General features: G+C 39.6%; 1 protein-coding gene across 14 annotated transcripts in view; it reads left to right on the plus strand.

Moving 5' to 3' along the window:
• MSRA (methionine sulfoxide reductase A) overlaps positions 1 to 27,102 on the plus strand; it is a 260,633-nt gene that overhangs the window by 67,064 nt on the left and 166,467 nt on the right. For 13 of the 14 annotated variants that reach the window (XM_046939237.1, XM_420035.8, XM_040697971.2 and 10 more), the window contains one exon: positions 24,845 to 24,913. The exons of the other annotated variant lie outside the window; for it this stretch is intronic. In XM_046939237.1, coding sequence (XP_046795193.1) covers positions 24,871 to 24,913 — 43 coding nt within the window. In that variant the 5' untranslated portion in view covers positions 24,845 to 24,870. The remainder of the gene's footprint in view (positions 1 to 24,844; positions 24,914 to 27,102) is intronic. 14 annotated transcript variants of the gene reach the window in all.

A 27,102-nucleotide genomic window follows, 5' to 3' on the forward strand; every position in this document is an offset into this window, starting at 1 on the left:
ATTGAGTGAATAAATGAATATAATCAAATGGTCTACTAATTAATCAGACAAGATGATCTTGCAGTCCTTTCTATCCATCAACTCTGTGATGGTTATGAACCACAAATGAACTTCATTCATTCATGGTCTTTCTCCTTGAGCGTGGACATTATTAAATTGGTGGTCTTGGTAGTATGTTTTTACTCCATTTTTTTTTTTTTCAGTAAGTCTGCCCTCTTTCTCATGGCATTTTGATGCTGGGGATACAAAATTTATCCATGAACAATAACCACAGTAACCACAGCATCACCCTAAAGATGTTCTTCTTGCACACTTTAATGCAGGATCCTTCTGTTATGCTTGATATCTAAAATAGCTGTATTTAGATACCTGAACATTTCCAGATGCGTCACAAAAATACTGGGACTTCACATTTTTGTGTCTGTGATGTGCCCATGCCCAGTCTCTTGGATGGGGCTGCTGTGTCTGAATGGGATGAACAAGAATTTACCAGTTGATCCCCATTTTCTTTTGCAAGAGTAGAGCTTATTCAGCATTCATATGAATGTGCTAGAGGTGATAAGCATGCAATCAATTGACTTCATTTATTGGAAAACTGAACAGAAGAGAGTCCAAAACACTTGGAGATTTGTGAGAACGCCTTCAGTAGCTTTTGAGCAACTCTTTTTTGGCTGGTAGCTGAAGTGATGGCCCTGAAGGACACTTCTTAAAATCTTTATATACCTGTACTAATGATGGTACAGGATTTGGTGAAAGGAGGGAGGGAGAGGAGGTATTTCTGAGAACTGTTCCCAAACCAAATATTGCCCGTCATGTTCTATAATTTATCAGCAAGCTGACAGCCTATTTCAGACTTGGAATCCTCCCAGCATTTTAAAATAAGCCACCCTTCTCAGCTGAAGTAGTCCTTTGCCTCTTATCTTAGCTGTACTGTCTGTGGAATAGCGTAAAGAAAGGTGCCGTAATCTAGCTCTAAATTAAATGGCTTGGTGTTGTTCCAGCGCTTACTTTTTCCTGCTACCATGAACTGTGTCAAGATCCTTTTTCCTCTCAGCTGACTGCAATCAGAATGTCATTTTGTCATTATCGATCCTTTCTTATTAGAGCCTGGAAGTGCTGTGTTTGAAAGCGCTGCTTCCTTGCACAAAGTTGGCAGTCAATACATGAAAGTTTCCTTGTCCTCACTTCTCCATGAGTATCTTCTCTTACGCTTCCCTTATCTTTTCATGTACAAGGGGGAATGGTTTGAAACTGAGACAGGGGAGGTTTAGGTTGGATATTAGGAGGAAGTTTTTCACCCAGAGGGTGGTGACGCACTGAACAGGTTGCCCAAGGAGGCTGTGGATGCCCCATCCCTGGGGACATTCAAGGCCAGGCTGGATGTGGCTTTGGGCAGCCTGGTCTGCTGGTTGGCGACTCTGCACATAGCAGGGGGTTGGAACTAGATGAGCATTGTGGTCCTTTTCAATCCAGGCCATTCTATGGTTCTATGACCATCTGGTCTGGAAGAGGGGGGAGGAAGGATGAAGGGACTCATGTAACCTCTCTTCATGCTCATTTTTGCTATTTTTGTTCCTATTTTAAACATCATAACTTGCTCAACTACTCAGAATTCTGCTCATTAAAACTCAGCCTCTTCTTCCTTAGTGCATGAAGGGACATTTCAGACCTTTTCTCCTTTTGTCTGTTTTTAATGCTCTTTCCTCTTTACCATCATGCCGCTGCTGTGGTGGAACAAATGATCTGTTTGTCTTATTGGAGACTTACCTTTCTACCCTCAGATCTCCCCTTACAGAGCTGAGTTACTGGATGGGCATACCCGTGGTGAGCTGCAGACCACAGTTGTCCATTATTGCTCATTTTTCCTTTGGAAATTTGTGAGCATCTCAGCAAGAGATGAGATTTCTGCTGCACTTAGTGCCGGGACAGCCAGAAAGAATTGTGCTGGCTTAGGTCAGATTCCATATAAAAGTACTGACTAACGCATCACTGATGAGAAGAGCCAAAGTCCCTTATTCACACTTTCTGTTTCTTTCTGCTTTTGGTCATTTTCTCCAACTGGACATGAATTGTGACTTTGTATGTAATGAAACTGTTTGACAGAGCAATTAGAACAGGATGTTTGTTTTCTCCAGCAGTTCCCTCTTATTTCTCATAAGTTACCATTGACAGTGAAAGGTTTGTATGAGGTTTGTTTGCAGGATAGGTCTTCTTTAGGAAACCTTCCTCTCAGTTTCATTTTTCATGCATTGTTTTTCCTGACCATCGTGTGCTTGCAACTTTGTGGAAGAAGTCCAAAGCAGCAAATGGAATCAAAGAGCAGGAAGCAATTTTTTCTGCTTTCCCACTGCCTACTATGCCTACTTTTCGATTTGCTCAACTAGGAAACATTCTGGTTGTCTTGTATGCCTACTTATATGTATATAGGAGTATAGGTATATGCATATGTCTATTCTTCTACGTGTGTATATTTGCCTTAGAGATTATTGTGTAGGCATAAGCGTTGCTACATGATTAATTAAGGTTTACTGTTTTACAAGAAAAACCCCAAACATATCAGAACTTCCAATGTTTAGGCTGTATAGTGGGTCTTCTGCCTGTATTTTAAATTACAAAAATGACTTTGAAGTATACAGTGGTCTACATCCCTCTTTACTTTTGAAGTAGAAGATATTCAGACAAGTTTCCAGTTGGTTCTTCCACCCTCGTAGTGGGATAAAAAGTGTTTATGCTAAACTCATAGTCCATGACTAGAGTTGGTTGCCAAAAGACATTTCTTATTTTTGTTGTTAAGTGGGTTTTAAGTAGAAGGGGAGTTAAACTGTTTGGGTGCTACTTGCTTTCTTCTGCCCACAGAAAGAGCAGTATATGTCCATCAGATAGGTTTTAGACAAGTGTATTAGCCTAAATAAATCTCACAGTTCATATTTATAGATAATGTTGCCTTGCTATTCCATTGGGTGATGATCTAGGCATTATTGGTAAACCAGCTGAGCAGCTCCTCATCCTTCTGGCACAGAAATCTGGATTTCTCAGCGGTTGTGAACTTTCTCTGTGTAATTAAACCAAATTTTAGCCCCACTTTTTGGCACAGAAAACAATGTTTTGGTGATTCACTGGAGTTTCAAAAGGTTGTGTTAAAAAACACTTTGTACTCCACTTTCTGCATGAAATGTAACAAGGAAAATTCTTTAATTGCATTTTGATTTTCAATTCACTGTCCAATAATTTAATATAAATGTTTATTAGACATTATTCTAGTCTCTACTACAAGTAATTAAAAGTTGTAAAGCAGTAGGAAGGAGCTATCTTGTTGCACAACATAGCTGCTAGATTTTGCGTGTTTTCTTCTGCAGTTATTAATGAACAAAGATATTTTTCTAGCGAAAGGCATTTTCAAGAATTGCATTACCAGCTAAACAATTTCAAAAGTGGCATTTAATAATATTGTAAAATAAAACTATTTCCCATGGTTGACTGAATAATGTAGCTTCTTCGAATAGTACAATCTTTAGCTAATTAACTGGGTGCTTTCATATCAGCAGCTGATTATTGCTTCTGGAAACAATCATTTAACCACTGAGAGAGGAACAACACATCTTAATAGAGACGTTTTTCCTTACAGATCAGCTCATTAAAAATTTTCTAGTGCATGTCATCAGCAAAGCTGTCAAGTAGCTTGGGCTGATCCTGTGAACTTTCATAGGCCTCCATCTGTAAAAGGGGTATAGAGAGTTGACTTTCTTAGGAGTTCTTTGATAGCCTGATCAACTGTAAGACTGTTGAACATAAATCCTAAATAAGATGCACAATGTTCATTAGATGTGAATTAGTCTAAGCACGCGCTTCTTAAATCTGTGAGCTCGGTGGCAAGTTAGGTAAATTTATGGCTTACCTATAGAAGAAAAGAAATAAATAAATGCATTTTAAAGAATGATCACAAAAATAATTTAAAACTCCTTAATTAGAAGAGAGTTTCTTTTAGAAAATTAAACAAAAAACCTTTGTAAGGAATCTTGAGATTATTTCACGAAAGTTTATGGAAAAGTTCTTGGAAGACTTTTAGATGTCAAGTAGCTAAACTGCTAACAGTTCTTTTTTTATAATAAGAATCTACACAAAAATGTTTTGTGTTCCTTGATCAGCACTAAATATTGATATTAGAAATATCCCATCTCTGATCATTATTCCGAATCTGTGATTGACCTTGGTTATTTCAGAAAGATGTAATTACAGGGCAGATGTTATAAGGAGAACTTCTATTTTGATTTGAAGAAAGAAATTTCAATAAAATAAATGTTAAACATTAATTTTACTCAAAACTAATGAGCCAGTTTGCATAGAGAAATCAAATGTACAATTATTTATATAACAAATGGGAACCTTCCCACATCTTGAGCCTTTTACATTAAACACATACAGAATCACACAGAATGGTTGGGTTCGAAGGGACCTCAAGAATCATGAAGCTCCAATCCCCATGCCGCATGCAGGGCCACCAATCTCCATATCTAATACTAGAGCAGGCTGCCGAGGGCGCCATCCAACCTGGCCTTGGACACCTCCAGGGACAGAGCATCCCGCAGCATCTCTACATAACTTGTTCAGTGCTTTACCATCCTCAGAGTAAAGCTTACCCCTAGATATCCAGCTGGAACCTCCCTTCTTAGAGTTCATGGCTGTTGTTTCTCCTGATGTGTCCCTCAGTGAAGAGCTTCAGTTTCTCATTGGCCTTCTCTGAGATGCTGTCCTTTTCTGAGCAGGGCAGAATATTGGGATGGCACTGGCTGCAGTCTGAACAAAGATGTGTTGCATTGACTCACTTTTCTGTCCTTCCACCAACAGCCATTGGGCAGTGATAGAATCATAGAAACACATAATATCCCAAGTTCTAAGGGATCCATAAGGATTGACTCCAACTTGTTTCACACAGGACCACCCAACATTGTTCTGACCTGGTTCTCAGCAGCATAACTGCACAGACATCATCTATACATTGCACTAGGTGAGATCAGAATCAGAGTGAATTCAGCTATGAATTTTCAGCTCCTTAGGGCAACTTTTAGTCTCCAGTGATAGAGCAGAGCACAGATAGTCTCTGTGTGCAGAGCTTCGAGTAGCCTCTATGATGCTTGGACTGGAAGTAAATATAGGTCTTGTGTTCCTCTGTAACATCAGTTTGAACATCTTTTCTGTTCAGCTGTGCAAGGAAATAAAGTATTAAAATTATAAACTTATTCTACATTTGATCGTATCAATTTAGGTAAAATTGAGCAGTATTTGAGCATTTCTCAGTAAACATAGCAATGGAGCATGAGTTACAGCAGCAGCATTTTCTCACATCGCTTTCTGTTCTTTTATCAGCTGTGTGCTCTTCGTTTATTGCCTCCCTTGAGTCATCAGTATTGGTCTAATGGACTGGAACAGCCTAAGGTGAATGGTAATTACTTATTGAGTTGCTGATAGCCCAGATGAGAATAGGACTTATTAGATCAGTAATAATGGAAATCTGTGTTTAATGCAGAAATTTTTGAGCCTAAAAGAGAAGTGTCTGAATTTATCATCTTTTCTTTCTGTGCAGGAAGTGAAGATATTGTTTTGCAAAGGTTTAAAATTAATGATATGAATCATATTGTCAAAAGAAGGCATTCCAAATGGTAAACATCAAAAAAAGTGCATGGCATTTGGCCTTTCCTAACAAAACAATTAAGTGAAAATTATAGAATCATAGAATCACCGCGGTTGGAAAAGACATCTGAGATCATCTAATCCAACCGTCCACCTAACATTAGCATTTCCCCATGACCCTTAGTACAACATCTAAACGTTTTGTGAACATCTCCAGGGATGGTGACCCCAACACGTCCCTGGGCAGCCCATTCCAGCACCTGACCACTGTTTTTCAGAGAAGAAATTTTTCCTACTATCCAACCTGAACCTCTCCTGCTACAACTTGAGGCCATTCCCTCTCATCCTATCACTAGTTATGCAGGAGAAAAAGGAAAATGGTGCTCCACTGCGCAGAATAATGGAGAACACGTGAAGAAGATTCCTTTGCTCAGGAAGTTTGTAGTCTGCTTTAAGAGTAGATACAACTGTGTGTAGAAAAAAACGGGGAGGAAGATTCAAAAGATGAGAATGAGAATAATAGCAGTAATAAATATAACCTGAAGATGTACACAGTCTTGCATTTGCCCTGAAATTTTACCAAGTTTGCTATGATATTTCTTTATTTAGTGAACCAGGCATGTTTGGTGAAAAGTCATATATGATATCAGAGCAAAGACAGTATGTGAACCAAGACTAAAGCAGGTATATCTTACATGTTCACCAAGAAAAAGTATATTTCATACTATACTTTTCACTAGTAAAACAAACAAAAAAGAAAGGTTTTAAAATCATCCAAAGATGATCATAGAATGGCTTGGGTTGAAAAGGACCTCAAAGATCATCTACTTTCAACCCCCTGCCATGGGCAGGGTCTCCAACTACCAGACCAGGCTGCCCAGAGCCACATCCAGACTGATGTGGTCTTAAATATCTCAAATCTAAATATCTAAAAGCAGGAACTCCATTTTCTCTCTGGTTCTTTAATCTTTGTGTAAAATTCTTGCATCATGTTACTTCAAATGAATGAGACATTTTGTAAATATTCAGTCAAATGGAAGGCCCTAAGGAAGCAGGTTATTGCTGCTGTGTACTTTACCATAGAGAATGGTTTGGAGACTGCATTTCTTTTATCTTTGCCTGAAATAAGAAGTAACTTATTGAGCAGCTGTGTCACAGAAAGCTCCAACTAATTCCTTCTGAAACAAGGAACTTATAATTCCAACCAAGCCTCTGTGTTCCCATATGATGCTGTTGAGCAATTCTAACAGTTCATAAATGCTTTTTAGAATCTCATGTTTTCAGTGAACAATATTTGAAATGTCTTATTTTATAACGAAGTCATTCCCATAGATCACCTGAATGACCCTTGAGTACTTTTTTCACTTGTAAGAGAAACCTTGACTTCAAGTAAGCCGGGAGCAGAGTGATTCTGTTGTGTTATGTGATCCTTTAAGATTCAATCTTTACCCTATTTCAAATTTGCCTTGGTGCTGGAGCATCCTGATAAATTCATAGCTAGGCTTGCCTAATGTGGTTGGGATTCAGAAAGTCCTTTCCACTGTTATGGATCTATCTATCTATCTGTCTGACTATATTTTAACAGCAAGTAGATCCCAGGGCACCTTGGTGCATTTAGGGATTGTTTATCTTGTTCTTTTCTCATCTTTCAAACAGACTGATTCTTCAAGGCCAGTGATTCAGTGGTAGATATTAATTAATACCAGGATTTGGGTCTGCTATGCTGCTGGAATCTGCATGGCACTATCAGATACTGTACAACATCTGAGTGGAAATGTTGAATGAGCCATATCACAGGTCTTGTTCAAATGTCATGTGTTAGTTTAAAAAAACATTTTTACATCCAGGTTGAATACTTTCTGACTGTAATTGGAAAAAAACCCATGCTTATTTAGATAGGACATACTTGTGTTATATATTTTGTATGGATCACCTCATTATTTTGTTGGCTTGGTTTGTCTTTCTGTCAATTTTAAGTAATACTTGCAGTAGTCATACCCAGGGACAGATTAGCTGATTTGATTTCTTTTCCCTCACTGTTAAGTTGTCAGGTCAGGGCACATGTGATATCTGAAGTTCACTATCTGGTGGTTATTGCTTATTGTATTGGTGGAAGGTTATTGCTTATTGTATTTATATATATTGCCTCTATTTTTTGGCTCTGCAGAGCATTCCAATTTGCATCAACTGCTGCCATGGCTTCCTTTCAAACCAAGAAATCTGAGATGCCTATGGGTAGATAAGTTTGTGTAGAGATGGCCTAAATAATATGGGCTAAACAGTGTGTTGTAAATCAATGCCATATTTTCAAAATTCTGGAGTTAATTGTATTCCTGTCAGGAGTTTGAGATTAATTACTGAAGTTTAATTATACAATTATACATGAATGTAGATATATGAATGTATGTAGGGTAGTTCATTTGAATTTGCAAAGTTGTCTTGTTTGTACTTGAATTACTAAATGCTTCTGTCCGTGTTAGATATTGGCCACTGACCCCTCCCCATTAGTTTACATACTGCTTATGATCATTTGCAGTAAAAAATTGTAGTGCCTGGCTATGATTGTTTCCTGTTTCTGGTTTCCTTACTGTTGACTAAGCTGAAGATGATGATATTGTTAGAACTGCTAATTTAGACCTTGGGATGTATGTATTTAGTCTTCCTCTCTGCTCCTGGCTTCTGTTGCCAGAGCTATGCCAAGTAGCTCCTAATTCTGTCCTTCTGAGGGCTGTGAGAATAAATTCAATAAAGTTATTAAGTATGAGATACCATTGAGGCTTTCACAGTAACTGAGACAAAGTAGAAGGATGAATTTTAAATTCTGCTTCTTGAATGCCCACTTATGTGATTTTTGAAATTGGTTTTCCTTGAACAGTTACAGCAGGCAAATTCAATCAATTGAGTATTCGTAGGAAGTAAATACAAAAGCGAAGTGAGCATGGTCAAAGCAAATTAATTTCAAAATGTGAGTGACTTTCATTAGGAAATGCTTTTACATTCTTGCCAGTAAGCATTCATCCAACTCTCCGTTGAAAGTATCATGACAAAGTTTTAGTTTCACTCTCGGGAAGGCAATGAAATTTGAAATACGGAGTGGCATACACAGATTAAATGTTATCAAAATTAAAGAGTTTTTAACCCGTCCTCTTTCTGGATGAACCATTTCAGAGATCCAAATCCCACAGAGGTCACTGGTAATTTTTTCATAATCTTACATTAGCCTATATGGTAAATAATAACATATGTTGGGTTTTTTTTTTTTAGAATTCTACACAGAACATAGATATCCAGTTTTCAAATACCAAATAAAGTTCATCAGCAACCTTCTTAATAAAGGCAGCAATTACATTTTCATTATTCCCTCACTGCTTGTTAAACTGGGTCTACAGTGTTTTATGGGTCTAGAGCAATAAACATTATCTTATGTTGAGAGGTATTATAAAGTGTGGAGAAAAACATAATTAATTATTATTATTGGAAATGTTCAAGGTTTTCATGTGAGAATGCCAGAGAATCTAATTATAACATTTTTTTACTAAACAACTTGATATTTGGGAGCTGTGATAATGTCATACAAAGCCTTTCATCTCTGGGTGTTGCCAATGAAGATTCTATAGTCAGTAGCAGGCAGAAGTTTTCTACTTCCTGATTTTTGGCAGCATCTTAACACTATTGCATCTACACTGTGTAAAGACAGAGATGACTTCTCTTTCTGTACATGTCTTTTATTTAAAATTTGCACAATGTTAGGAACTTTTGTGTATGGCTCCTGACCTCAAGCAAGGCAATTCTTCGATCTTTAGGTTGGTGCTCACAGGTATAGAATTATAAAATCATAGAATGGCCTGGGTTGAAAAGGACCACAATGATCATCTGGTTCCAACCCCCTGCTATGTGCAGGGTCGCCAACCAGCAGACCAGGCTGCCCAGAGCCACATCCAGCCTGGCCTTGAATGCCTCCAGGGATGGGGCATCCACAGCCTCCTTGGGCAACCTGTTCAGTGCGTCACCACCCTCTGGGTGAAAAACTTCCTCCTAATATCCATCCTAAACCTCCCCTGTCTCAGTTTCAAACCATTCCCCCTTGTCCTATCACTATCCACCCAAACCTGGTGTGGCCATGCTGGCAGAGTAGCCAGAGGATATCTGCTTAAATGCGCACCAACTCTTTCTAAACCTAATTATTGTTCTTTATTGCTCATTGAAATTGTACACCGGAGTCAGAGTTTTGAAAAATCTTACAATATAAAGTGCTGAGCTCTTAGGAAAATCTGCCATCAGTTCAATGGGAGCTGCTGAATCCTTTTGAAAGTCAGTCCTTCATTATGTAGTACCTTAAGCTGCAGCTGGTCATAATACATGCGACAAGAAAAAAAAGTACCAAATTGGAGACACATTTGCAATGCTATTTCAGCTTTATAAAGATAAAAATACTGTAGAACTGTTGCAGTTTTCTGCAAACTATGCATTATAAACTCAGGATGCTTGATGTTATATTTACTTCTTGTAGATAAAGACACATTAAAGTACTAAAACCGTGATTATGTTTTGTCATTTTATGAAGGGAAAAATGTTAAAAATCCCACATCCATTTTATCTGCCAAAGATATGCTTTGTCTACCATGAAATCTCAAACATTAGCTGGTATTGCTCATAAAATTGTATAAGGCAGGATTTCCCAGCAGTTCTCTTCTATTTCGTGGTTTAACTGAGGAAAGAATACTGTGGCCAGCCACTGTAGTAGAAGATACACAGACGTGAGATGTTATAGAAGCATTGAGAACTGAGTGAACTCATCCAGGGCTGAAGGGATTGAAATACAGCAGTATTCCCATATCCCTCATTCATTACAACCCATAAAATTGTTACACGCAAGTGAGTTGTTAAAGAATGATGGTGGTTTGCTCAGTTGTATGTCATACCATAGCCGTGCTCAGCAAGCCTAGCCTGAGCCATGGATGAGAGCTCTGGGTAGTTTACCTACAACATCTAAAACCATAATGGATAAATCCATTACACCCCAATTTTTTCTATTACATTTAAGCTTAATATTTCATTTAATTTCAATACATAGTAGAGTTGATTCAAATTCTTTTTTTAAGATCTTGTAGAGCTTAGGAATGCCATAGAGAAACTAACTTTAGTGTAATGTAGCTAACTTTAGGATAAAGAAGCTAACTTCACTGTTAAGGAACTAAAATCGCCTGTGTTTCTCCTTCCAGTGGAGAGAAAGAGAGTGGGAGGCAAACACCTTCAGAATGCAATCCAGAGCTTATGTCTAACTTTAGGTTGTCTGCATTGTTCTTTGTAATGCCCCATCCCATAGTTGGTGATACAGAAGAATATACAGTGTTTAACCTTGGGGAATATACCACTTAGAGCTGCCAAAATAACTTCCTGGGTCAGATTCCTTCTCTTCAAAAGGAGGATTCTAGAACTTGGGAATGGCCTCAAGTTCTGGCAGGGGAGATTCAAGTTGAATGTTAGGAAAAATTTCTTCTCCAAAAGAGTGGTCTGGCTCTGGAATGGGCAGCCCAGGCAGGTGGTGGAGTCACTGTCCCTGGAGGTATTTTAGAAATGCTTGGATGTTGTACTAAAATACATGCTTTCGTGGGGAAATATTGATGGTATATGGGCTATTGCACTGGATGATCTTGGAGATCTTTTCCAGCCTTGGTGATTCTATGACTCTATGTCAAAGACAAGGCTGAACTTGCTGTGCCTGGCAGTGAAGCTGGGAATGCTTGTGCTCCTTCCTTGTGTATCCTTTGCACTTCTGCTGGAGCACCTGTGATATAACCTTTGCTATTCTCTGGATTTTCTCTAATCTTTCGGTACCAATTATATCTAACTCTTCTGGATTTGGTAGTCCTTTAATTCTATTAAAAGCCAGACAAACATGTTTTCACTCATCATAGCGGCTGTCTTCACTCTCAAATGGTGTTTTAGTAAAGAACTTTGTATGATCTGCTCACAAGAGTTTTGTGAACACCGAAGAGCTGTATTTAATTTACCATCTACATCTACTGTAGGTTCTTGATTTAGTCAGTCAGTGCAGTACTTTCTGTGGATTTGCTATGGATCAGGAATGATGGCTGAAGACCCCACAAGAGGTACCTATCCTTTTCCATTACCTGAAAGGAAGCCTGATCATCTCAGTGAAGCGATGCAGTACTATGAACGTGGATATTCTTGATGTGAAGCATTACAAGTCACTGCCAGAATGCCTAGCTTAGCATTTTACAGGTAAATAAAACCAGATGACTCCCAGTTGTGTGCTAGGTTCATGTAGTCACTAAAGTCTTACCTACACTGGATTAAATCCCTTTTGTTCAGAGGAGGATCTCACCTCTAGGAGAACATCTTTACGTTCTATTCTCCTACTGTTGTCCTGGGGTTATTTTCCTCAGTTAACAATGCTGGATCACCCATGTGTGGGTTCTCTTCAGTCTCATCCTAAATCACTTATGCACTTCGGAGAGGAAGTCAGTTGTGGAGCATCACGGATCTTTGAAATGTAGATGCTGTTTTGGAGCAGTCAGTGGTTAGCTTTGTGATCAGTGTTCACTAGCTTTGGTAAAGAAACATAATTTGAACCTAAAATGCTGGGCCAATATATTTGACTTTAGATAGAAGTGAAAACAATAATTCTGATCAGTACAAAATACTTTCCAGTGTATTTCTAGCTGCTAAGAAAAAGGAGTATTAGCCTTGAAATGCAGCCTCTGCTCACGGTGAAGTTGCATCCCCTCCGGATGCAACAAGAGAAACAACGCCATGTTGTTTCACAAGGAGAGCAGTGCTTTGGACAAACCATATTTAAGGCCGTACTTCTGCAGCTTTGAGTCAGATATGTCTCTCTTTTATGTGAGGGCAGCTAAGTGGTGCCTGCGCTCTTTTCTGACACCGTACTCATCTTTATTTTTTACTATTATGAGCTTCCTCAAGGAGCAAAGCCACAATTCCCCTTTTTGAGCCAGGAAAGCCCGTAGGCCGCAGCATCGCACTGGGGGGATGCAACAAGGAGGCTGACGTTCGCCTGGAACAGATTGCAAGGGGAGGCCTGGGCCCGTCAGGCTCTGCTGAGCACCAGGCCCGGTCATCCATCACTGTCAGGAGCAGAGGGAATGAGGCACTGGACCGTTCCTGCTCATCTGCTGACTGACAGCTGACGGAGGCATAATGCCACCTCCGGGCAGATAATCTGCCATCAAGGGGGAACGTGGATGAGGGAGATACTATATCACAGTCTGCACGCTGCTCCGTGCTCCGAGCTGCTGACATCTTCACAAGGAAAGAAAGAAATGTCAGCTGTGCTTTAAGGGGCCGCGGTGTATTGTAATGCTTTGCTGAGGCCGCACGGTTCCTCATTTCCATCATTTCTTGTAGATCTGTTTAAAAAAAAACAACCCACAGATTAATGGCTTTGTGGGGCCACACAGTCAGGCACAGAATGATAACAGGAGGACAGTGTTCCTTATGAGCAGAAGCGCTGTTTGTTTCACCTATCCTTCTAATGCACGGGACTGCAGGCATACTGCAAAGCAGTGTGATTCTTCAAAAATAGCAGAGCCCACTCTGCCAAATATAGGCCTCTGCGTAAGCCTACATACTTAAGGAGTGTGAAAAATGTCTTGTGATGGAAAACTGCAATTAAAACAAGAAAAAACCTAGTAAGTAAGGATTAATGCTATTTCCTGCAGCAAATACTTCCTGTGGATGCCGATTTAGAGCAGTGCTCTACAGATAGGCTCCAAACCCATATGAGAATATTCCATGTTCAAAAATTCCTGCTCTACCACCAAAGGAAGAATTCTGCGTCCTTAATTTTGTCAGTCTTGCACTCAGGGTTTTATTGTTTTTTTATTTGCTATTATTTTTATTAACGGCATCTAATTTTGCTATTCATTACAAATCATATGCATTAGCTTAACTGGGGAACATTTTAATTGAGCACTGCTGGAGATTTTCCAATAAATTAACATTACATACTTTTAGCAGATGTCTGAATTAGACATTGTTATTCGACATTGTAATTAATAGAAGTATTACTCAAATTAAAATCTCAGGGCCTTAGAAAAATTGAATTGTAGGTGACTGAGTGATGTTAACTCATGAGTAGAAAGGGACTGTTGAACTCCCTCCATTGGGTTTCATTAGGCCAATCAATGCACTTTAAGTTATCTGGAGAGAGAGTTAGCCAAAAGGAATCAAGACATGTTTTATCAGTGATATTGCGTGAACTTTGTGAAGTTATTTGACTTGTCATTGTGTTAGTGGTACAATGAACATAACAGATTTCTGGGAAACATATTATATGTTTGTTAGAGTACTTTCAGATACAAAAATCAGATAAAGCAGGGCTGTCCATGTTCTTGGGTCTTGAAAATTACCTTTTCCATTTTCAAGGAGAACAAATGCAAAACTGATTATAGAGAAGTGCTTTTGTGCCTCCTGAAGGTAAGGAGTATCAATGCATAGACAGAGGAAAGCAGGAGAGTGGCTTTCTGGGAGGGACTGCCTCTCAGTGAGGTGAAAATAGTCATTCTGTTTGGAATTGCTTTGGTCAGACATAGAAGTCTTCATCTGAGCTAATCACCATCGGCCCTATGAATCAGTGGGGGAAAAGTAGTCACCTGTACCTAAGATTCATTTCTTCTATTTGTGAATGCCTAAAAGTAATGAGTTGCGCCATGCTGCATATTTCTCACCATTAGCCCAGGTGCCGTAGATAAGAGGAACCTTTCCTAGATCAAGCTCTTCTATGCTGTATTTTAGGAAAGACAAGGGAGTCAGGGTGATCTAGTTAGCCCCAGTGACATATTTTGCTTCAATATTAAAATATGACAATATTACTCAAATAGGTGTATACTGGAGAAGCAGTGTTTCTCTGAGATTCTCTCTTCAGGAAAAAAAAAAAGTTTGAGTTATGCCTCTATGCATGTAATTAAAAACTTGAAAAACCACTGCTTTGCTATTTATCTACAAATTCATGGCCAGCCAGGAATTTCAAAGGGATTCTTCCACTTTGAACGTGTTGTGTGAATGTCCAGCAGAAATATCTTTAGTCTAATTTTGAGAAGCTCTGAACAAAAAGAGTCAGTAATAGCTTGTTGGTGTTAAGATAGCCAGTATTAACTGACAGAAGACCTAACTACTCTCAGGCTGAACCCTCGAAAAGGGGCATCCTCTTAAATCAGAAGTCGCGTTTAGAAGATTGTTTATGTAAATATGAATTTGTAAAAGGAAATGAGAAAGAAAGCAATGCATTTAAGCAATCTGGGGATTTTACTATTAGGTCTGCACTGTTTTGTGAAGCTGGTTTCCTTTATCACAAGCTAGGCAAGGATCTGGCATCTATGTTGCTGATTCACGAGTAAGGAGATGCTGAGCCAAGAAGTGCCAGGAAGCACACCGACTGAGACTGCATCCCCAGCAGCAGCAGTCTCTTTAAGAGAAGCTGAGGACACATGGGTTTCCAAGGTCTGGCCATTAGAAGACTTTATTTATCCTGTGAATCTTCTGTCCTTCCCTCAGGCTCTGGTTCCTGTTCCTTTAGATGACTTTTTCCCCTAGAAAGACTGGGGCACGAGCTCTTTCTCCATAATAAGCAAACCGTACTATTCCTGGAGCTACTTTGCATCTCTCTGTGCTTCACTGCAGAATTTCTGCCTAGAGCTTTGTGCTGGTTTTCGTTTTTCATGGTGCACACACATGATGTCCCAGTTGAGTATCCAGTGCATGTTTTATTCATGTGCTTTTCACCGCGTCTTTGAGGTCATTAATAAAGCTGCTAAATAAACCCAGGCTTAACAATCCCCCTTGCCACACCCCACTGGACATCTCCTCCCAACTCTGCGCTTATCATCATCCTTTGTTCGGATCTTTCTGTCTGATAGTATTCTTATCCAAGCTGGTTTAGATAAGGGTTTCAAGTAGGGCTTGGAAAGGCATTGTCTGGAGCTCTGCAATAAAGTCCAGTTGTATTTTATCAGCTCTGTTCAATTCCTGCACTGGCAGCCAGATGCTACTGGCAGTGCCTGTGAAGCAGGAATGGAAGAAATGGCATAGATTGTCTGCCTTACCACGATATCTCAATATCACACTCTGTTATGGGTTAGGGCTTTTTCTAGGCACTCATTGCACTGCTGATCATTACGGAGTGCTGCTGTATTCCCTCATATGATAGCATGCTGACCTGTTCATTTGTAGAAGAGGTTAATAATCAACCCCAGTCATTTACCAGCCGAGCATTAAGTTGCACACTGAAAATGCAATATTAATTTTATTATTTTTGTTTGGGTTACCACGTCACAATCCAAGGCTGGCAGCTGAAATCTCTATAGGTCAGTGTACCATGTTACACAGAAGCAGGCTAACAATTGTTGAAATTTTCATGTCCACTTCAACAAAAGCGAACTGTCTGACCTGGGTGAGCACTGTGTTAATTAGAGCTCTGTGACTGCAGTACAGAACAAAACTGGATATGAGATTGTGTACCTTCCAGCAACCCTTGTAGATAAGATCATTTTTCTCTTCTGTCGTTTCCTCTGCTATTTTGATCAAACGTTTTACTGTTAACATTTGTCTGGTTTATATATATTTGTCTGTTTTATTTATTCTGGTTTATAACTCAGAATCTCCACTGGTGTCAAGGCCTCACTTTGATGAATATGCATGTGTACACAGGTACATATAATCCTCCCACTGACGAGGTCATAAATCTCAGTGATAATACTGAAGGTGATGGAGGTGGAATTCATCTGAGCTGATCAGTGGTTTCCTTATAATTGACACTGAGAAATTGACACTTTTGAATATGGTTCATTTTATCCTGAAGAAAACATCCCAAATATGTCACATGAATCACTGCAGCAGTACTTGTTTCTTTCCAGGGTACAGTAGAATCCAAGGCTGAATTCTTAGTTGCAGATATCCACTATAGATGTCTAAAACTAAGAGGTATGAGTTCCAGTTTGAGTGTATTTAGTTTAGCGTTGATGTATCTACCCCAAAGCTCAAAGTGTAAACACTTGGCCTACACAGTCAGAAAATATATTAAGCTGCATATGCAGGTACAGTCAGTTTTATGAGGTCTCATGTACTATGTGCATGAATGGCACATAATGGTATGTGGTTTTGTGTCCTTTATTGTAGTTTCTAGGGCAGTTTCCTCTGACCCTACCCTTAATACATCTCTGATCCTTACATTTTACTTGAACACCTCGCCATCCTTTTTCTAGCTGCTATCTGGGGCACCCACTGCCCCATACCCAGGATTTATATCTGCTCTCTCTCTGGTCTCATGCAGGACCCTACAGCTGGCTTTTCTCATTGTAATACGCATGTTCCTATCTTCCCAATTGCAGATGCAGTCTCCTATGGCCTTGCAGCCCATCCACCCTTTCACACCGCCATGTCGGCTTCCCTTGTGGTCCATCGCCGCATGACATACTGCTTCCTATTAGCACAGTCACACAGCTACAGGCACAGCTGTTCAGCCACTAATCTGCAAACCCCAGTAGATTGGAAATTTCAGAATCGCTTTTTCTCCCCTTCTGTCTCCCCACTGCCCTCTCCTAAGAAATGAATTCATTTTCATTTTCAAAAACTTGTTTTCCTGTCATTCTTGTTGGTGCGTTTCCCAGTAAGAAATGCCGAAGAAAAATCAGAGTGCGATAATCTTGCCTTTGTTCATTAAAAATAACCTATGTTTTTTGAGAAGTCCATGTGTTCTGGGTTCTGAACTGACACGCCGTGGTAGGGCGCATCACATTTTGTAGCATCAATCAGTTTGTGTGTAATAATCTGTTTGATAGAATGGATGCAGCAGAACACTGTGTGTCAGATTCTGAGACATCATCTCCAGAATACATTTCAAATCTATTTTCAGCTACCGTTCTTCCTTTTGTGACCTATTTTAATAAGTGAGCAGTTCCTTATTTTTCAACAAACTTCATAATCTCGTATTTTCCATTTAACGACATCATGCTTGTTTAATAATAGTTGGGAACCACCACGTGAGAACAATGACACACTACTACAATTAGTTGCAAGCAATGAGTTACCGTTACGGAGCTGACCTCTATTTTTAATTGGTAGTGAGCTGACAGCTGATCTCTACTGACGGAGGATGATGGAAGTACAGAAATGAGAGGTGAAAGATACCCAGTAGATCATGTACGCCATCTCTCTGCCGATGCCGAGAACCAAAATGACTTGTCAGATTTGGAAACATGAATGGCTGGATTCTGGCAGCAGTGTTCCAAGCTGAAAATATCCTTTGGGGGAACAAAGCGATTTAAAACACAGCTCTTGGGATTTCATCTGCTATGACATTAGATTTTCTTTTTACACGGGAGCTTGAAGAACTAACAGTTCTCCTCATTGAACTGGACCTGAATATAAGGAAGAGCTTCAATTTTGTTACCAGCTCGGAAGAATTTATGGACAAAACTCTGCCATGAATCACACACCTGCTATCACATTAGCTCTGCAGAGGCCTGAAGTTGAGCAGCCCTCTCCCTCTTGTGTGTCTCACTTAGGGTTTCTTCTCTTTGGTAGCATGTACCATTTTGCTTGTTAGATATTAGATGGCAGCATGGCACTGCCAAATTTCCACCATTTTTTTCTAAACGTTGTGGTCTTTCACTGGAAATACAAATTAGATAATTTCTTGTTTATAAGCCTGAAAGGAAACCCACTGGCCTTCAATTATGTCCTTTATATTGATGGTGCACAGCAGTGAAATGTGTTATATGAAAAAGCAGTAGGGGATGAACAGGCCTGATAGCCCGTGTCTCTCGCAGTGGGTTACCAATCATGCCATGAGGAGCTTTTACTGAATGTCTTACTCCTCACAAAGTGGTTCAATCGTGCTGCTGGCTAGATTTGTTGTCGTGTCAGCTTTCAGACTGCTGATAATCCTGTCTTCTCAAGCAGTAAAGCTTTCTCAGCCATCACAGAAGCAATGAATCTGACACCCTCTCATCACGGCGCTCATTTTACTGTGGTCCTTCTGGAGAGTACAGTCTCAGGCACCAAAGTTAAACTTGGGCTTTCAATGAGTTTTCACATAAAGGAACATTCTGGCTATAGGTCACAGTGAAATGCCGTCAGCCTGTCTGCAGGTTATGAGCAGAGCTTTCAAATGGCATCTGCCATCCCACTCTTCATCACTGTGTTTTAAAGAGGTGGAGTTGTGGTTATGGATGACACACTCCTCTCACATCCAAAATGCAGAAGGAGGCATTTAGATAACTTGCCTATTCAGTGCGGAACACTTTTCCTCACCACTGTTTATTTAGGTGAAAGCAGTCTTTATCACACAGGCCTTGCTCTAAGCTGTATGCCTTTTTATTGCATCGGAACTTTTAGTTAAAATGAAGCATAGAATCATAGAATCACCAAGGTTGGAAAAGACCCACAGGATCACCCAGTCCAACCATCCACGCATCGCCAATAGAATCTGGCAACTGTGCTAAATATTAGCTATACACACCATGTTCACCTAACACTTTGTAAAAGTGAGCAGTGCTTTTATGGAATCATAGAATCAACAATTTAGAGAATCATTCTGATTGAAAAAGTCCTCTAAGATGCCCAACCCCATCCCACCCCACCATGCCCACTGTGTCCCTCAGTGCCACATCCCCACAGTTCTGAAACACCTCCATGGACGGGTACCCCACCACCTCCCTGGGCAGCTGTGCCACTGCAGCACTGCTCTTTCTGTGGAATTTTTCCTAATATCCAACCTGAAATATCCAACCTGTTTCTTTGGTGCCCACCTTTCAACTCTTAGGATAATATATCGTTATTTATACAACACTTCTGCAAGTACTAGTCACTGAGCTATTTTCATAACTGTTTCACAAACTTCTTATATCTTCTAGCCTGTCATCGAATGACATAGAGTCATTCATCAGATATTTCCATCTTCTCAGAGACCTTGTTGCCATGCGGACAGCCAAGTGGGTGTTTGGTGTACCAATGGAGAAAAAAACCTCCGTGATATTGCTGTGAAAGAAGGAGCAGGAAAAGTGTCTGAGACAAAGCAGATGGGGGAAGAGGAGTCATTCAAGCAGCTGATTGGCTATAGGAAGCAAATCAGCCTCCTTCACCCCATCACTGCTTATCCCTTTTCCTCCTCCTCTCCCCACGCAGTCATCGTGCTTGTGCTGAACGGTGGCAGAGCTGTGTTCCAAGTCCTAGCCCAGCAAAGCCGGTAGGGAAGGAGGAGGCTCGTGGTAATTGGTTAATCAGCTATTTTCAATTCAATTCCTGGCTGTGCTTACCATGGCAAATTAACAGTCCTTGTGTGTAAATATGACCCCTACTCCTAGATTAATTTGATTATGGGAGAATCTCAGTTTTCATTTAAAAATAATAACTTTTTGGCCGCTCTGATAAAACAAGTTTGGATATGCGGTCTAAATATTCCCTAATGATTTAAAAAAAACAAAAGATAAATATGAAGAACAAACGAATCTCTTATGGGCGAATAAAAAATAATGTTTTTAAATCTCTGCTATGATTGCTTGAGGTTTAATATTTTGAGAGCAGAAAATTTCTCATTTTCAGTCAGTGCTGGATCAGCATTCTGTGACAGCCAAATCTTTTTAAGGTTGCTTCATTTGAGTCCACAAGTAGGGAGCTCGTCTTCATTAATGACATCTGTTATCTTATCCTAGGGTTCCTCTCAGATATCTGCAGGTATTCAGAATGCCCTGTATAGACCTTCTGTACTGCTAATTTCATTGTTGGTGCAACTGTCGTCTGTGTTGCTGTGAGAGATGATTTTGCCTATGAGTATCTGGCTGCTCAGTAGTACACAAATGCAGTAATGTTGTATACTTAAGACAGAAGTACAAGCTTAAGTCTCTATTAATTACAAGCTCTATTCTGTTAAAGGCCTGATACGTGCTATAAATGCTTTGGCAATGGCTGTATTAGGAATCTAACTTAACAGCAGCAAGTTTTTATGTAACAGGGCTTCAATTTTCCACTAGAATTATACATACAAGAAGAAGAGTAAATCTGCTTAAAGCCATAGTCAGGCTGGTCTGAAAGGAAATGTATTTTTATAAATTTCTCATTAGAACATCTTCTGTTGTTAAATTTCTATTACTGGTGTGATACCATTGACGTACATGGAACTGTGAAGATAATTGAAGTGTATGCTAATAAATCGAAATGTTCCCGAGAACAGGTCTAGGCACAGGAACTTGGTTGTCCATACTGGTAGATTGCTAAGACAGGGTATAATGTGATTTTGGTTAGGCTAATTAACACTCTCTCAAATAGTTTCTAGATAGGACTTGTTTATTTTAATAGCTTACTAGTACAGATATTGCCTATTGCAGGCAGAGGGGACTGGAAAGCTGCATGGCTTGGCAAGGACTTGCTGGTCAGCCTGAGGGAAAAGAAGGGCACACACAGGCAGTGGGAACTCCCCAGTGGGCCTGGGGAACTACAGACACATGAGCCTCAGCTTTGTACCTGGGAAGATCATGGAACAGATCCTCCTGGAAGACATGTTAAGACATGTAAGAGATGAGAAGGTGATCTGAGACAGCCAGCACAGCTTCACCAAGGGATGATTGTGCCCGACCAATCTAGTGACCTTCTATAATAGAGTGACAGCATTGGTGGACAAAGGCAACTAATGTCACTTACCTGGACTTCTGCAGGGTCTTTATCATGGTCCCCCACTGCATCCTTATCTCTAAATTGGAGGTTGTGGATGCCCCGTCCCTGGAGGTGTCCAAGGGTTGGATGGGCCCCTGGGCAGCTTTATCTAGTACTTGATCTAGTGATTGGCAGTCCTACCTGCAGCAGGGTGGTTAGAACTTGATCCTTGAGGTCCCTTCCAACCTAAGCCATTCTGTCTTTCTAATCCATGCATTTAACTTTACTTGAGTTCAGTCAGTCTTTAGCAAAGGACAGTTGTAGGACTATGTTAGAAACTGTTCGGTGTTAGACTTAAAAGACCGGATGATGCTAAAGAATTACTGTGGACCTGAGCAACTTTTGATTATTCTACTGAGCTACTTTTGATTATTTTTCCATATATTATGCTGTTTCACAGACAGAGGAGAAGGAGTCTACAAATTATTTCCATAAAAAATCCAGAGCATCTCAGGAGAAAGGGCCCAGCACTGTGTATCTCTAAAGCAGATTTTGCCTGAAGCTAAAGTTGAATGTCAAGACCTCCAGGATATGTGTTGCTTTCAGTGCATACTATTTCTGTTCAGCAGGGAGCACAGTATGTTGCAGATCTCTCTCAGACTTAGTTTGAAAAATGGTAGAGAATTCCTGCTGTTGAGACTAGAGCAGCATTTGGTAATTTTGAGAGGGAGTCCCACATTGCTTCGTTGAGAAATTATGTAGACAAAAATGCCATCAGCCTGCATATAAATTTTCAGAAAAAAATTTCCTTTATTAATTGGCCTTCTGTTGAAATCATAAGGGTCAAGAGGATCATGGAGATGTTATAAAGACATCCATGTCCTCCCAACTCTTCTTTCCCAAGTGCCTGAACGCTGTGTAGTCCATTGAAGCATTAACACTTAAAATACCAACTGTATTAAGGTAAGACCTATTTTTCACCACAAGGAAGCTGAAGTTAACTTTCATAGCCAGCTGTATGTTCACTGCTAGTCTCTGTAGTTTTGATTTTATAAATTGTAAGCCTGTGTCTCTGGAATGACAGTGACTTAGAAATGCAATATATTGTTTCTGTTGGCAAGTTATGGAATGCCCATCAGATTTTGTTTCTAATTCCATGGGGTCAAGGTTTTGCTGATCTTCTGGAGCTCCTCATTCCAACCTGTAGAGGAGAATTAAAGCAGTGAAAAATGCAAAATGCAATACTGTTTGAATAGTGTATTTGTTGAGAGAACCTTTATACCAATGTGTATTTTCTTTCTTCCTAAGGTAGAATTTATGTTGTGTGGGAGCCCTTGTAAGTTTGTTTTTTTTTTGTTGTTCTTTTTTTTTGCTATTTAATGCACCTAGGCAGAGGGCAGGGAACACTGTAAAAAATGTAAAATAAAATATAAATGTTAAGGAAATTAATTATTTTATCCAGCTAAGATCTTTGAAACAACACTGGAGGATGACTTGAGAAGTCTAAAAACATTATTTTCTTTCAAGCCCTATTCACCTCTAAAAGTTTAATACTAATTTTAATATATTGAAAGCCTTGCTATTTGAAATGATAACTACATCATACAACGTGTATGTCATTCACTCTTTAAATGAAGGCAGCTATCAGGACCAGGGCAGGGTTGGTTTATTTGATCTCGCATGATGTTTCATAATTTTCCTGACTGTTTGCCCATCTCAGATGGCTATAGATCATGTTGGTAATGCAAGCCACAGCTAACAAGGTGGAAACCTCGTGTTGCAGTGGCTGTATTGCTACCCCTCTGGAGCCTCCTAACAATTTCCTTTCAGAAGCCCCTCTCTTGACTTGCATGGCACAGGGCATTCAATCTCCTTAAATGTAAACAATTGTCTTCATGGGACCTCTTGCACAAACTGCAGATAACCCTGCTTCCCCCCCATCACTGCCTGCTGATAAATGTTTGATGCCAGCTGGGATTAGAACTGTGTTATGCCTCTCTGCTAATCAAAAATATTGCTTTCAGGGAGTTTGCAAGGCAGTCCTGTGTTCTCATTTTGACCTGTTTTATTCCACACCAGATTTTGTACTACAGGGCGAAATATCATACACATACTGAGAAAATCTCTTGGCTTTCTCCCTGGAAAGTGTTTTGTGGACAGAATCCTGTATTGTCAGTTCAGACGATTTTTTAATCTTTTCCACCAGTGTTGGCAATGACTCTTACAAGAGTGTGATTAGGAAATGAATATGAAAATGGCAGTGAAAAGGACTGAGAATATTCTGTTGTGGACCTTTGTGTTTCAGATGGGGGCTTTGAGCGCTCTGTTCCAGGTTCTACATACAGTCTCGATTGGACAATAATTATAAAGCTATGATATCACAAGGAGTCGAATATTCTTTATGCTGAGTAGGTGAGATGAAAGAGAAGTACGTTGGGATGTAAGGAATATTTTATTTAGAAGTTTGGAAACAGAGCAGTTCTTAGCCACCTTATCTCAAAGGGAGTGAAGCGAGCTTCAACCATTGTCTTGCATAGAAACTCCCCTGTGTGCACCATCAATGCTGTCCATATGCACTTTTCTGCATGCATTATATTTCTTAAGACTGAATATCTTTATTTAGCTTTTATGTACATACTTTGTATAGTAGTTCTGTGTTATACTCTTCCGCTGTATAAGTTATACTGCAGCTCGAGATGGACATCTGCCTACTTCCACAGCCTAGAATGTTTCCAAAGCCCTCTAGAGAAAATTCTGTTGTGAATGGATGTGGGATTAGAATTTGTTATATAGATACTCATTTTAGGTAGCAGATTGCTGGTTGAATTGGGTGCAAATGTGCAGGTTTTGGTAGTGTGGCCTCCGTGAGGCCTCTGACTGCAGCTGGTTCCATCAGCTGCCATAGGGCACAACCAAGTCTGTACTCTGGGAAGAGTAAGGAGTGAGGAGTGGTGGTTGTTTTAGTCTTTGTTTCTGACTGTAAACCTATTTCAGTTGGCAGTAAATTAGCTTTCTCCAGGTTGTATCTATTTTGTATGTAATGGTGACTGATAAGTGATCTCTGTGTCCTTGTGTATTTTAATCCTGTTTTCTCCCCACATCCTGTTGAGGAGAGAGCATGAGAGAGCAGCCGGGTGGGTCAAGGCCAAGGCCACAGCACAGCACTAGGGCAGAAATGCACAGGGTTCATGCGTGATCACACTAAGAAACATGTTGTGGAGGAGCACTTTGTCCTTGCAGTGACAGAGAATTAGCTTATCCGTGCTTTGTCTGCTTACCTGATCACTGCTATACCTCTAACAGTCAGTGTTGATGCATGGTGCTCTACATGCAGGTGTTACTTTGGTTTCAGCTGACTTGTCTTAACCACAACGTTGGAATTCAGCTCCACTTTATGTCCTGGCATCTGTAGAGAGCTGTGCTTTTGAGACATAGGCTCAGAGGCTATGGAGTCCCAGTTATTGGGGAACTGTGCAGAAGAGCTTTGCTAAATCAGACATTGGGTGTCAATAGAACTCTAAGAACAGTTGTGTTTTCATGGAAAGTGTATATGCTGTTACATTTTTACTTCTTTTCTTCCTTCTAGATAAACATCATGTCAATGGAAACAGAATGGTAGAGCCTTTCCCAGAGGGAACACAGATGGCTATATTTGGTAAGACATCAACTTTAGCTTTAAGATGCATTGTGCTAAATCTCTTATTTTTAGCCCAAGTTCAGAATCTGGGCTGCCATAGCCATTTTCTAATCACTACGATCAGTTTGAGCTGCTGATGGTTTGGGGAGATATCCATGCCCCAGAAGGAGCATACTAAAAGCATTTTGCTGGGTTATACAAACAGAATATTTAATTTCCTGTTTTGTTTCATACAAATTCACAAATAGTAGGTTTTTATGCATGTCAGGTCCTGTTGGATTTTTCATTAGCTTAAACAAAGCTCTGCAGATGATCTTTGACTTTCCAGAACTTTGGTTATGCATGAAACTCAGATGGTTCGGTAGAAAGCTTTATCTGCTATACTTGCAGATCTGTTTCTGTTTGTGTGACCCCAAACCAAACCTGTTATGTACTTTGTGAGTCATCCTGTAGACTTCCTATTGAGAGATAACAGCTAGTTGTTTTTTTGTTGTTGTTGTTGTTGTTTTTTTTTAAGCAAGATATGGACTTCAGCTGAATCTGGGAATAGTCAGAATGTGCTAATCTTAGTCTCTAAGAATGAACTTATGGAATTTACTTGGGAAGAAAAAGGTGGATTCCTATGACATTTATTCTTAAAGGTTACTGTTGTAGAGAATGAAAAAATTTCCTAAATCTCTTCTGAACTGTAAGATTGGTTGTTTAGAAAGGATGTAATTCTTTACTTGCTTCCACAGGATGGTTCAAAGTCACCTTAGGAAATTTATTGCCCTCTGATAAATATTTATCCATCTGTGATGTTGAAGTAAATCTTGATACTCCTTTATACACTTGCTACATCATCTAGCCTGATGGAGCCATGAATTACATTTAGTGCAGCAGTCCTCGCTGGTTTTGACCTGATCCCATTCTAATAGAATACATATAAATATTGTCAGACAACACATGTAACAACAACTGGAGGATATATGCAAAACTGGAGGATGTACCCCTGAAAGGAGGGAAGCAGTGCTATATAAATGTCCAATGTGATGTAGCAAAAAGAATAAATGCAGCCTGTAGGTATGTAACCAGGGGTACAGTGGGTTGACATTAGCAGGCAATTTTATACCTGTGTGCAGTGATTCCGAGACAGACACTAAAATGAATTTCACATTCTATTGAGTAATTAGGCAAAATTTATTAACAGCAACAAAAAGTTCAACACTGAAATAAACTACCAAAGAAAAGGAACTTAGAAAACACATAGCGTGGATGTTTTAGGAGCCTGAGCACTGCTCAAAAGTTATATTCTTATATAATAACAGTTTATTAATCTATATGGGATGAATTGATGATCTTAATCTGTTTTCAAACAACTGAGGTATGTTTGTATTTGAAATTCTCAGCAATCCTGTGGGTATTCAAAGGTCTAAGTTAGCCATAGGCACTACTTTGTGATCCCAAAATTATATTTTCAATCGATTATTTCACAATATCATAATGAGTGTTAACCTGTCTGTGGTGCTAATGTTGCTGTGGTTACCATGGTTTGACAAGAGAAATGGTTTGTGGGTTTCACCATTCAGTTATTATAACAACTCCTACAAGTACTCTTTAGTTTTCCTCTGATTCAGTAGCATCTTCCTGCCAGTGTTCCCTTGTGTGGGGACTTAGGGGACATCTAAACATTCTTGGAGTGGTGGAATGAGAGATTGCATGATAGTTTTCTTGGAACTAGTGGAAAATGATTTTGTGTTACCTTTTGAGTTCTAAGGTTAAGATGGATATAAAGATACTCCTATGAAGGTGGAGTCAGAAAGTTCTGGTCCAATCTGATATTGGCGTAATTGTCACTATTTACATTTATAAAGCTCTTCCTTTATTTTCTTTTTGATGTTTAGATCAGTTTTTCATTGTCTGTGGGGGTGTGAGCGTGAGTGTTGTTACTGACTGTATGACTATTGATTGTACCTAACTTGTAACATTTCATAGGAAGTAGTATTCTACCTATGGAATTTCCTTGGAAAAGCTCCAAATCTTATTAAGTATCCTAATTTTAATCCTTCTTGAAGGAGTCTTCAGTATTGCTACCAAGCTTAATAGCTTCCATCATTTTTAAATTGCCCTAGATTTTCCACAAACGTGTGATTGCAAATGCTGGGATAGGTGGTGAAAACTCATGCTGCTGCCATCTGTGCTGTGAATAAATGGAAAACCTACGTGTT

Source organism: Gallus gallus, chromosome 3 (assembly GCF_016699485.2).
Source record: "Gallus gallus isolate bGalGal1 chromosome 3, bGalGal1.mat.broiler.GRCg7b, whole genome shotgun sequence".
Lineage (NCBI taxonomy): Eukaryota > Metazoa > Chordata > Aves > Galliformes > Phasianidae > Gallus > Gallus gallus.